The 13,453-nt window shown below is 38.7% G+C and overlaps 1 protein-coding gene across 4 annotated transcripts in view; it reads left to right on the top strand.

Annotated features, from left to right (window-relative positions):
- lpp (LIM domain containing preferred translocation partner in lipoma) overlaps positions 1–13,453 on the top strand; it is a 150,487-nt gene that overhangs the window by 118,658 nt on the left and 18,376 nt on the right. For all 4 annotated transcript variants that reach the window (XM_020080694.2, XM_069522493.1, XM_020080695.2 and 1 more), the window contains one exon: positions 6,237–6,406. In XM_020080694.2, coding sequence (XP_019936253.1) covers positions 6,237–6,406 — 170 coding nt within the window. The remainder of the gene's footprint in view (positions 1–6,236; positions 6,407–13,453) is intronic.

Below are 13,453 nucleotides of genomic sequence, written 5' to 3'. Positions count from 1 at the left end.
TTAATTAAGTGTGAAGAAGTTATCACAACTTTGTACCTTTATTTGGCTCACCTTTTTAAGAGTGTCACAATAAATTAATGTTTTATTAGAGGGTGGAAACACTTATACAGAATCTGTGCCCACTGAAAGCAAGATAATATGTCTTAGCCACATTTCTATTACTTAAGCTTGAATCTTTTACTTTTATCTTATTGGGTTGATAATATTGAAACACATTGGTTGAATGTGTTGTGTATTTTACCACTATGTATATATATATAGTATATATATTGGATATTTTAATCCAAGCACAGAACTTTAGTTTTAAGTCCCAAAATGTGTTTTGTGGTTCTTTTATTAGTTTTGGATACGAGCTATAGTCGCTGGATTTGCCTCTGGGGTTTGCAAGGGTTGCACCAGCAGAATTGTATTCTTTAGTAACACAGTGTGAAAAGTTTGGTCTCCCACAAAAAAAGTTCCTTGCGATCCTTCTTTACATGCACGATCTTTGATTTCTGACGATGTAAGATCAAATTGAGCTGCAAGTGTGCTCCCTCTCTGCCTTTCATGCCGCTTCAATATCACGGCGTGAAAAAACAAAGAAGGCAAAGACGGAGGGAAATCTGAAGCGTTCTGCCACTCAACATCCCCCATTCCCAAACAACAGCGTCTCACTGCCACTACAAATACATTAGAAATCAATTATTTATGGAACAAAGTCAGGGCCTCTTTTATCTTTTCCTTTTATCCAATTAAATTGTCTAACCATTCTAAGCCTCTATAGCTCACAGGGAATGTGCTGCTTTTAAAAAAAAGAAGAAAAGAGTTTCTCTACAGTCCTTCTTTTGACTTTCGACGTAACAGAGAAGAGACACTTCTGAGGGTTGAAGAATGAAAGGAAGAAAGTGAGTAAAGTGTAAATGAACTCCCCCTCCCACCCCCGTCACCATTGCATTGGTTCTACAGGAACTATTTGAAGTTTTGATATTAAGACTTTGGTTTCATTCCGTGCGCGAAGGGACGCTGGGAGTGGCGAGGCCTTTCATGATTCCTTTATGCCCAGCTGAAATAGTTCGAAAGTATTTGGGATCATCTCCACAGGGGTAAATATGATGTTGCTTCAATTGCTGTCCTGCATTATTCAAGAAGTCAATTGATGTAGTGTCGCAAAAATCGAAAATGCTTATTTCTGATGCAGACGTGTGAAATTATTGATGTTAAGCTTTGTAAAACACTCTGCACGTCTCTCTATTATCTTACTGTTAGAGGGAAAACAGCCACAGATTCACTGAAAAGCTTCACAGTTTGGCACATTTTCATGCACTACAAGAAAACACATTACAGTAAATGCATGATTTAGGTCTACAGGTGTGGTGGTAAAGATTTTTTTATTTTTATTATTGTTGTTAATTTATACATTGTTTAATACATTAGGCAAATATGACAACAGTATCTGGTACCACCCTCTCAAATGTGAAAATTACCTGATATAATGATATATTAGTCTAAGTAGATACTAATAAATGAGTGAATAGAGCTTATTTTAAATTATTCAATCGACAATTGCATAAACATTTTGATGATCAGTTAATTGCTATAGTCATTTATTGTGAAAAAATTAAGAAACAGCTCTGATTCTCCAATGTGAGAGTTTGGTCATTTTCTTTGTCCTCAGTCCTGTTGAGATTATTCATTTGTCTGACAAAACAATCAATATGGCAGTGTGCCCTCAGAAAACTGATTTGACTGAAACATTGAATCTGTTTATCAAGAAAGGTTGTTTAATTTATAATGAAAATCAGAATTTACATCCTTTGTTCTATAATTATTTTACATTCCATGGCCTGTTTATTAACTCCACCTTTACAGTATCATTAAATGTATTTAATACCTGCATGACACTGTTGTAAAGTTCTCTGTTTAATTATATGCGTTATCATGGAAGTCTCAATTAGTGGTGGTATTGTTCTGGACTACATAATACCCAGAGGTGTTTCTAAAAATCTAAACAATGTAAGTGGGAAGAAAAATCCCTCAGTGACAGCACCAGCTTTAACTGTGACCTCAGTGTTAAATCTAACTGAACATGGAACACAGCAAAGCTTATTATAATCTGGCTAATAGCAGAGAGCGGGACTGAAATAATGAAATTTGCAGATATTTAGATTTTTGTCTCAGTCTTCTGTCATAGTAAACATTTGGTTTTCAAAAGCAAAAAAAATGTCACCTCGGCATCTGGACAATTAGGATTTTTAACCCTTTAATCTTTATTAAGCACACATTTTGTCTATCATGGATCCTGAAACATACTAAAACAGACCATTAACCCATTATATTAATAAATAGTCAATTGTACTATATACAGAATGCAGTAGAAAAACAGCTCGACATAATGGGAGAGAATAGTGTGAGAACTGTCTAAACAAAGGCTTTTATTTCCTTTCAAACAACAGAGATCACAGTGTCATGTCTGCCATCATACGACAGACACTTTATGATCAACAATGTGCTTACAAACTCTTAATCCTATTATTAAATTGTCCAAAAACATATGGGGGGAATATTTAGAAATAAAATACACACACAAGTTTTCGAGCCAACTGTGAGCAGCCTCAGATCTGCTGCTCTTTGTTACAGGATCATGTGTGGGCTGGTGATTTGTATGTGCAGCCAGGCATGACATGTCTGTGGGTTTGTATATACAGTACATGATACATGTGTCTGTGTTTGTATTTATCGGTCTACATGTGTGGCATGTCTGGCTCAAAGAGATTCTTTTTTTCACTGTATATGCGCCTGTGTGTGTGTTGGGGTAAAACTGTGTACACTGTAAGCAGAGTCGCGCACAAATAGCTCCTGAGGGCCCTTACGATCACAGACTGCCAAAAGGAAAAGGATTTCCGAGAGGTTTCCTTCTCGCTATTTAAAGTGGGAGCCCTGTGGGACATGTTTGGCATTCTCATCCACTCACTGAAGATGGCCTGTGATCTGAAGCCACTAACAGGCTCGGCATTCTCCGTCTCTGTCTCTCGCTCACTCTCTCCCTTTCTCTTTCCCTCTGGCTCTCTGAAGTGATTACCCTGCTTGTGATTCCACTGACACCCACATGTCCCCTGGAGACGTGCCTTCACTAGTTTGTTTAATCTGCCTCCCTGTACAGTAGGTAACACAGCCATAATTGAGGTGTGGAAAGAGCTGTGGGAGCAGATGAAAACGATAGCAGGTTTAATGAAAACTTGTCTGTGCTATAAGTCGCCGTGGATGACAGCAGTCGCTAAATTAATGTACAAAATGCTGCTGTGATAAGAATTTTTAAAGGAAACAGTCTTCTGCTGCAATCTGTCAGTCCTTTGTTTCTTAATGTTTCCCCAGGCGATAAACGAAGAATCCTGTACTGACAAAAAGTCACAAATATCACTGTTGTGGTAAGGATTTGGAAATGTTGCTGGGAAAGTTCTGTCTCCAGTCGCTCTTTAAGCAACTTTTCTCAGTTTCCAGTGAATCTTCTGATAAGATAATGAGTTATCTGAGATTAGAATACCATTAGCGGGCCTCGCAGTCAAGCAGAAATTTGATCTCAAAAACATATGACTTCCAAAGTTGTGCTGATACCTGAGACAGATTTCGCTTTACACTCCGTTTGAATTTTTTGATATGAAAACAGCAAGTGGAACTGTGAAAATGCAAGCATCAGATACTCTATCTCCCCCGGTTAGTGTCTCGCCTCTGTCTGTAACACGCTTGAACTGCTCTGTTCAGAACATACAGGGTGTCAATCATCGCCCGAATCAGCCTTTAGATGAGGCAAAAAATGAAAAAGGAACAAAAACGATCCATAGAACTGAACTTGAATTAATTAAATATACTGTATCGTACTTCCTCAGAGAGATTGCATCTGTCCTCAGATGTGTAAAAAATAAAACATTCTCAGATATCTTCTTAAACCCTATTATTGTAAGATACCAGTAATTAAATTGACAGTGTCATTAATTGGGTTGAAGATAACTTGTATTGAGTCGAGGACATCTTAAACTCAATTAAAGATATCTCTAACTCAATTAAAGATATTCAAATGCCATGTCCCGCAATATGCAATCAGCCTCTTTCTGGCGCAATAGTATCAGTTCACTTGTGCCCCTTTTACAAAGACTTAGTTGTACTTCTAAAGTTTTCTTTTTTATCGTTTAAAGCTTGACTTTTTCAAATAGATGTCACACTTTGGTGATGTCTATAGCTCTTTAAATGTGGCATAATTATAGTATTTAATCCATCCTTATCCAGTGTTTGAAATAGAAGTGAAGATTAGACGCTTCTGACATCATTGAAAGGAGGCTTTTAAAGGGGAAGTATATAATTTTTTTGGGGGGAGACAAGGTGTGATAAGTTGGAGCACGGGCTGCAGTTCTGTCTGTGGATCATTGGGTCAAGCAGTGCCAGCGAGACAGCAGCCTGTCAGAAATAAACAGAAATGACTGGAAACAGGTGATATCTTAAGATGCTTTCTGACATGATCTGAACTCTGGTTAATGTCCGGCGCTGTATGTGAGAACTCAACAAACGAGAGGCTCCGGAGTGCGGACTCTTTCTGGACATTCTCTGGCCAGCCCCCGAGTAAAGAGAAAGAGAATAACCAAATGAGCTCATGTGAGATCATAGCAGTTGATCCTCCACAGGAGTCACTGCGAGGGAGTGGGTGTGTTGACGATGTTTCTAACATGGTACAGACGCAAAACTGAGAGAAAAAAATAATATAAAAATACAAGTATGTCAGAATGAAAAAGACAATTATGTCTGTGATTTATGTGATTTGTGAGCAGGGCAGTGAATCTCCCACTGCAATGTTCATGTGTCAAAGGTACACTCATGTGTGAATGATAAATAAATAAATACATTTAAAAAAAATGTTCACCATACACATATATTCTAATGTTTCTTTCCTAATTAATAAATCAATCAGCATGAAGTTGATAATCAATTAGAGATCTCAAGGCAATCCATTTTCAGCCTCTCATATATGATGATTTTCTGCTTTTTTTTCTTTTCTGTATTTAATTGTGAATGGAAGACACTTTGGTTTCTGCTCCGTCTGTTTAACAAAACAAGTTGATTTAAATGTGTCACCTCAGAAGAACTAGTGATCTGCATTTCCAATTTTTAAAATAATAATAAGTAAGAAAACGAGTTGCAAAGTTGAACCAGACTCTGGTGTATGTTTTCACACTCTGAATTCTCTTTTCCAAATTTTGCTTTGAATGATATCCACAATTTTCCTTAATAAAGAAGCATGTGAGTCTCCTGGATAATTAAACAAGCCTACAGGTTTATGTCATGGCCACCAGTTTTAATTATTCCAACAAAAAAGTGATTTCCCATTATTTTGGCGTGGCGGTTGGCTCCAATAAGAAGAAGCCTCCCAGAGGCATGAATCGGAGCTTTGGCACTTTACAACATTTAGTTGCTGCAGTTGTGAACAAAACACACCACTGTTGTTTCCAAATTCACCCTGAATTGACCCAGACTTTGACTGTGAATTCACTGAGGCTGTAAATTGTAAAATCTGTTTTCTCGACAGCCGTGATCTTTCGCTTCAACCCACACAGAATTTTAAGCTCTGTGAGTGGATGATTCCTACCAAAATGCACCTTGGGAGTTTCTTTTTCCACTAACCTTGCATGTTTTTTATACACAGTCTAACATTTTCTATTGAGAGAATGAATGGTAGTTTAGAACCACAGGCACCATAAACTCAAAATCTGAATAAGCCCTACTTGCAAACCTCTGGTGTCATATGTCTTTGCATCTTTTTGTATCATTCAAGTAAAAAAAAATGTTCCAGGATAACATGTATGACATCTCTACCCTAATAAGGATTATTTTCAACTCCTTCTTAGAGATGTCTTGAAAAAATTAGCAAAGCCCATTTCCTTTGACCTGGTTGGATTAGAAGTGTTGTGTTTGCAGCTCTATAAGATTCTTCTCCTCACATCTTGCTGTTTGCTATTATTAGATCCTCTGCCAGTGCATGGAAATACAGTCATACTTAAAAGCTCTTCCTCACTTTAGTCTTCATGATTGGATCATTTGTAGGGACCTTTAAATTGTTTTCAGAGAGTGGAGTGGGACTGTTGGTTTCCTGATAAATGCTACCTGACCTTTAGTATCTGTGGATGTATAGTGAATCTGGGCTCAACTTCTCCTCCTCCTCCTCCTCCTCCTCCTCCTCCTCCTCCTCCTCCTCCTCCTTCTCCTCTCCCCAGGGCGCTGTGCCAGCTGTGGAGAGAACGTGGTGGGTGAAGGCACCGGTTGCACTGCCATGGACCAGGTCTTCCATGTCGACTGCTTCGTCTGCATGACCTGCAGCACCAAGCTGCGTGGCAAGCCCTTCTATGCTGTGGAGAAGAAGGCGTACTGCGAGCCTTGCTATATTGTAAGTAACTTCAGTGCTTTTCAAAACCACCTGCCTCAGCACCATGTTTAAGCTCACCCTGGTAATTGATGAGTCTGTGCGGTGGGCACATTGGCAGCTCTGTGCCAGGATTGTTCTGTTCTGCTCGGCTCACCACACATCGTCATTTCCTCTTCTGTCTTTGTTTTGGTTTTGATCCCTCAGTTAACTGACTTTTGATTGACTTTAGTTGGTCTTGTTATATGTTCGGTCTAACTTATGTTTGATACCCAGCGAATTTTCACATTCACATGAAGATGTGGTGAACCCACTGAGAATGATTAATTCTACTTTGCAGTTTCTCTCATCTTCTCATAGCTTTCAGCTCATTGTTTTGGTTTTCGGCCTGCAGCTTTTAATTTATTACCTCTGCCAAGGAAGTTATGTTTTCTTTTTGTTTGTTTGTTAGTCAGCAGGTTTACACAAAAACTACTGAACAAATTACCACAAAACTCGGTGGAATGATGCAATATGGTTCAGAAGTAGACGCCTTAAATGTTGGTGCGGATACGAGTAAATGGGCAAATCCAGAAAATTTGTTTCACTTTCAAACTATGGTAGTAGCACGTGCACCCACATGAACATCGCTGTCATGCTCAACAGATTCCTAGTGACAAGTACACAGTGAGTGAAAGAGTGAAAGATACGTTTTTGCATGAGAGAGAGAACTGTATTGATGCCATCGTGCCATCTTACTGTGTGGATGGTAAAAACTTTATGGATGATATGAGTGCTCACACGAGCAGATAGTGCTGTGCATATAAATGCAGCAACGAAGCAGCACATGGTGTTACAGATTTCTCATGTGATTATGTGATTTCAACTTTTTTTGGTTCGTTCTGAGACTGTAATAGGAAAAGCTGCCACAGACTACATTATTAAAAGAAAATAATATTAGATAATGGTTTGGGTATTAGCAGACATATGCACTCTCAGAGCAAACTTTTAGTTCTCACTGCTATCAGCTGCAATCCTAGCAGTGGTGGGCAGCTGTTTCCAGGGAAAAAGGGCTGCTTTGTTGACAATTAGCTAGTGAGCATAGTGAAGCATTTAGCAGTTACATAGTTGGATACTATTCTCAGTAGTTGGGGGAGTGAATACTGGACAGAAACACTACTCCAGATACATTTCAGTGTTGCTCTTTGTCTGCTGGATGTGTAAACAAGCTACTGTTTGCTGACATATATCTGCTTCATGAGGTGATAATGTGTGAGCGTGATATTCACAGCTGTCCACAAATGTTAAAGACACTTAAAATGTCCAGTATATTGTTGCCTGTTCATAGTGACCAGCCAAATGTTAATAGCAGATCAAATGAACTGGCACAGCTTCAGAGCTCTCTCTCTTTACTTCTCACCTCTAACTTTTTCTAGCCGAGGACGTGATAGGCATTTGTCATTTGATCTCCCTGAGTAATGATATCAGAGAAACATTCATTGGCTTTATTTTAATGGAAGATTTTCACTTCCTTGGTGAATTAGATGATGATTATAAGAGCACCTTTACTTCATTCAGAGTTGAATGCATTGCTTTCTGGGATCACAGCTTATGAGCAGTCAGATTAGGTTTGAATGCACTTGATTTATTAAATCAGTGTAAAAATCCTATCTAAATGTAACATGGTGATGAATTTCTGTGTGGTTAACAGGAAAATGAAGGAAGAAAAGTTTCTTCCTCTTCATTTTATATCTATATTTGACTAAACAGAAGAAGAAGTAGAAGACATTTAGTGACCGGAAATGTTTTTCCTTGCACAATATTATCAGTAAAGATCTGACGAGACAACAGAGAAATAATTTTACAGAAGTATTTCCCTCATTTTGAGTTTCATTAGAAAATAATAAAGCAAGTTTTGTATTGTCAGCAGTTTCATGGGTAAGTCTGTGGGTCATTTCTGGAAGCTGAAACAAGAAGGAACTGTGGAATGGGTCATTACAATGGAAATTTCCCAAATGCTGCCAACTTGCAGATTTGGAGTCAGAGTGTGCACAGTAGCAATCATGGGATGGAGGCACAGTAGTGAGGTCCATTGATACACGTGTTCGAGTCACTCTCAGCACATTTTTATAGCATCAAAACTTGAACCAGGACTAACACCAGTGTGAAGATAATTACTCTAAATAACAGAAACCATGATTGAGACATTTTTTCTTAAATATTTTTTTCTTAGTTTGGTCCATATCCCATTTGCTAACACGGAGAAGAAAAGATTTATGACCTATAGTGCAGCCAGATTAAGACGCTTTGGCGTCACTTCAGGGGAGCTGTCATATAGTCCATTTATACACAGTCTGTGGGTTTATTCCTATCAGCCTCCTGAGACAGACGGGAGCCACACAAAGTTATTTGTGTTGTGGAGTGTAGAAAAAGCTTTAAGGAGAAATAATTAGAATTGTACAAGTTTCAGTGTACTTAACAATGTGCTAGTTAACGAGGAGGTTAAAGCTTCGGTAGATGAGAGATAAAGCATTGCTATGACCAGAGTATTTACAAAATAACGAGTTGTCCTCTAGAAATTAATTAGTTAGAAATTAATTTCAACACTGAAGTGCTAGATTCTTCTGGAACAGCACATATTTACACACACATACAATTCATTTACATCACTTGCAGGATATGAGTTGACGTGCACCTTACCAGTAAATTTTCAGAGCTGAGCTACTGTACATGATGTTTAAAGCAGCGACAGGCCATCTCCTAAATCACCTCCTCTCAGAGGCACTCACTGTGATTGTGGTTGTCTTGTCTGGAAGTTCTCCAACTCTGATACATGCGCTAAAGAGGAATGGGATAATTTAAGAACTTTATTTATGCATTTCATCAGCATAAATGTTCTTCTGGCACAAGATCAAAAGGATGGGGGAAATCTGAATTTCTTAATGAAAGTAATTTCTCCTTCTTTTATTCCCATCCTCAGGGTCATACGCCTCTGTACGATTAGAAAATGAACGTGAGTGTTGAGTCTCTAAAGAGAAATGTCATATCCCAGGGAGGAAGAGGAAAACTTCACGTTATAGCCTCCAAGTCAGTCAGTCTAGGAATCTCTAAGAGGAAAACGAACATTAATGATGTATTGTGAAATGTGTTTTTATCTGTACATTCTGCAACTATTCTCACTTTCCAACCTGCTGTTTTATATCTGTAGCATATAAACCTATTTTTACCCTCTGTTTTTTATCTTGTAAAAGCACTGGAGTGATTTACTGTTGCACTTCCATAAGATTGGGCGACCTATAAGAGATACAGCCAGGTGACAAATTAAAATAAAAATCAATATTTAGTGTCTTAATATACCATGTGCCACCAGAACAGCTTTAATGCACCTTGGCAGTTTGAATCCCGGTTCGGGCGTGTTTTTCTGTTTAGAGTTTGCATGTTTTCCCGTGTCCGAGTGGGTTGTGTCCGGGTGCTCTGACTTCCTCCCACCGTACGTCCAAAGATATGCCGTTAGGCGACAGAGTGAACTGGCTGGCTATCAAGCTTATTTGAATTACTTATCTCACTTACCCATGTGCAATCAGACTATCTAACTGGGGTGGCTGTGGATTATTCACACTTTTCAGCTGAACTTCCCAACCTATGTCACCTGCGGGGCCCTGAACCATGACGCGGTCTATTGGGCGTGAGCCAGGCCAGTCTTGGAGCTCCCTTCTCTCTCCAAGCAGTACCCAAGGTCAGGTAATAGATAAAGGGCCAACTAGCAGTACATTGTAATGTCTATACTCATGGACTTTCCTATCTAACTCAGATGCCCCAGACAACAACAACTCTTTTGCATATTTCACCAGTGGCAAGACGTAAAGACACGAGATTTAGGAATGCATGCTTTAGGCTTCACTATCCATCTATGATGCAAACACCTACATGTAACATAGAGAATGTAGAAAATAGAGCAATTCTAGCCATTAATGGATGTGCTGTTGCAATGGGTGACGTAAGTAGAGGAAGATATATGGGGATGCTGTGTGAGACATCTTCAGACTTGGGGGTGACAGTTGCTCATGTTACTCTGTTAGTGTTTGTATATTGTTGCACCTTCTGGTCTCCTTGATGCATCAAGTCTACATAAAACTCTTCCGCATTAGACATCAGCTGCTGCCTGAGTTCTCCTTTCACCAGCTTCCAGAAAAAAACACTTGTTCACTCTATTTCAAAGTAAGATGAGAGCATTGATACTACTTTCATGTCTGCATGCTAAATATTAATCTAGAGGCTGCAGCTGGTTAGAAATAGCAAGTGTGGCTCTGTCCAAAGGTCACAGAAAAAAATTACAATTGTAAAAAATCAAAGCAGCAGATCCTGAGATATCTTGTCTTTTGTAGTGAAGTTTTTGCCATTTTCCATTAAGGAATTTAATCGTGTTTTTATAGACTCCCCATGTTAAATATATGAAGTCCCAAGTCTACATACAGTATGTGTGTTTGTACTTACATGTATTTGATGATAAAGAGTCAGTTAAAACTACTTTTTTTAAGACCAAACAATAGATGCACTTTAGTTTTAAGACTTAAGTATTAACTTAGTGGAAACACATTTTATATTTCAGTCCTTTATGTAATGTACTCTAAAGTGTGAAGTACGTGTTTGTAACAGCCTCTGGCATGTATTACATTTTGATGTAGAAATTCTTACAGGTCTAACAGCTGCCTGAGGAAACTTACTGTTTGTTGAATATGTACAATGTCAAACAAAAATCTATTAATCCCATTGCTAGGAATATAAGGAATATATTTTGTTTGCCACAGCGACTGTCATGCAACAGAGTTCTCCGCCCTGTATCAGAGTAGGTGATCAGCAGCTCCTTTATCTAGTCCAGTACTTTACATATTCCACAGAACAATACTGGCATTTAGATTGACAAGATCCATCTGTTCCTCTGGGTGATTTGCCTCATTCAAACCGTTTGTCTCGATATTATTGATTCCTTTTTAGTAATGTGCAGGAACTCACCGGCCTCTGTTATCGTCAGCATTCAGATTTTCCCACCTGCTAACTCTCAGGCGAACAAACCTCAGTCATACGACTTGCCTGCAAACTGCAGGGCAGCACTCAGACTTTGTCTTCGGCACTTCCCCGACCTGAGTCCTTATCGCTGCATATTTGAATTCACGATGATGTTGATAAACTCGTCAGCCGCTCAGTTAATGTCCAGTTTTGCATGAAGCTCACCATTGTTTGTTTTTCTTTTCTGATGTGACTCAGTCGGAGGTGTCCCACAGCTCCTGATACTCCCTGTTTGCATAGATGATAAGACTGAAAGTATGAGTGTGTGTGCAAACACCACCATGAGAGTTGTCCATCACTGTTATTGAGAGACACAAGGTGCCCTTTCCCAGAAAGCTCAATTTAATTCAAATTATTCTTGACTGTATGTTTTCTGCAACTTTGAGCATCAATCACAGGGCATATGGAAATCCACAAAGCTGAATGGAAGACACACCCAGTGGGGTCAGATAATATAACAGATTATCATCATCTGACCTTTTTATCTTTTTACAGCTCACAATCAAGACATTGTATTTAATTTGTTTAACAAACTGCTTTCAGCTAAAACATACAAGATGCAACTCCTGCAATGTTTAGGTTTTTGTACAAATTGATTAAATAAGATGTGATAAGTAAGTTTAAGCAGGGCTGGTAAGTGGGTTTATTATCAGCCTGTCTGCTTTTGCATCCAGACATAGTAGTATCAATCTTCTCATCAAAGTCTCCGCAGCAAAGCAAATAAACATATTTCACAAGTAACTCATGATGATGTTAACAGTATGTTTTTAAGTGTTGAACCAAAACCTGTGACGGCCTGCATGGGTTGATTCAGGTTTGTTCACATTAATCCTTCATACGCATGTAATCTTACCCACTGCTTCTTTAATGTCATTTTGTTTTCTAGCTGTACATTTTCACATTAAGGTGTAGAAACTTGAGGGTTTTGTTAAATAAAGGACACAGTCTCAGACAGATCTTGTGAGGGACATTATGAGATGTAACACATTTAGGAAGATTGCCCCACTTTTGAGGAAAAGTGGTGTCATTTGAATCACCAAGAGTCAGTCTGAAAGCTTTTGTGTTAAAACACCAGATACAGACGTCATCACGTCCAGGAATATGTTGGAGGGATTCACGAAAACAATGCCTCATATAAACCAGGACATCTGTTTATAATGTAATCTCTTCACTCTCCGCCTCACTGTCTTATCGTCACTCTCTTACACCATATTAGAGGTGAATAAAGTTATTGTTAATGCTAATATAACATTTCAACTGCTGCTGCTCAAGTTACATCACTGAACCAGTGGATTTCATTGTAAAGCAGTCTCAGGAAGTGAAATGCACTGGTCACAGAAGTATGTAGTGACTGTGATTGTTCAGAAAAAAATTCTCTATACGAAGCAAGACAGAAAAGTAAATTTCCGCTTTTTAATACCATCATTTTACTTATTCATTTCATAGTGAGCAATGAACTAGAAGCAGCAATTCTAAAACCACCGTTAACCATTCGTACAACCAAATCTACACTAACATCGACTGATTGACTGATGGAATTACCTAGCAACTGTGACCGTATTTATAGACCAGGATTTGAAAAGATGGATTTGAGATTTTCACAACTTCACATAAAAAAAAGAAAATTTGTCATTGTGTTCTAGCAGTCATTATACCTTCCACTGAGTTCAAGCCACAAACTGCTCTGAATTAGTGGGAGTATTAAAGTCACTATATCATTTTGAATATGTAGTCTTAGAAATGAAGAGTAATTTTCTCTCTCCTTTCACTTCAGGAAGTCCGCCTGTAACCACAAGATCATATTATTGAACAGAGCTAAGAGCACCAGGGGCTCCACATCCATCTGATAGCTCTTTGAACAAGTCCAGCCCTGGGACTCAGTGTCACTGAGGTTAATTGCTTACACAGGGTACTGTGCCCATTGTTCTTAAGTCCATTCAGTGCTGTGCATCTCCGCCTCATTACTGCAGCAGTTTATTGCAGATTTCTACAGCATTCCCTCAGCCAAGTTGATGACAAGTTAAT

This window comes from Paralichthys olivaceus, chromosome 3, assembly GCF_024713975.1.
Source record: "Paralichthys olivaceus isolate ysfri-2021 chromosome 3, ASM2471397v2, whole genome shotgun sequence".
In the NCBI taxonomy this organism is placed as follows: Eukaryota; Metazoa; Chordata; class Actinopteri; order Pleuronectiformes; family Paralichthyidae; genus Paralichthys; species Paralichthys olivaceus.
Note: the sequence above shows the minus strand (reverse complement) of the source record. Positions and strands in the feature narration are given on the sequence as shown.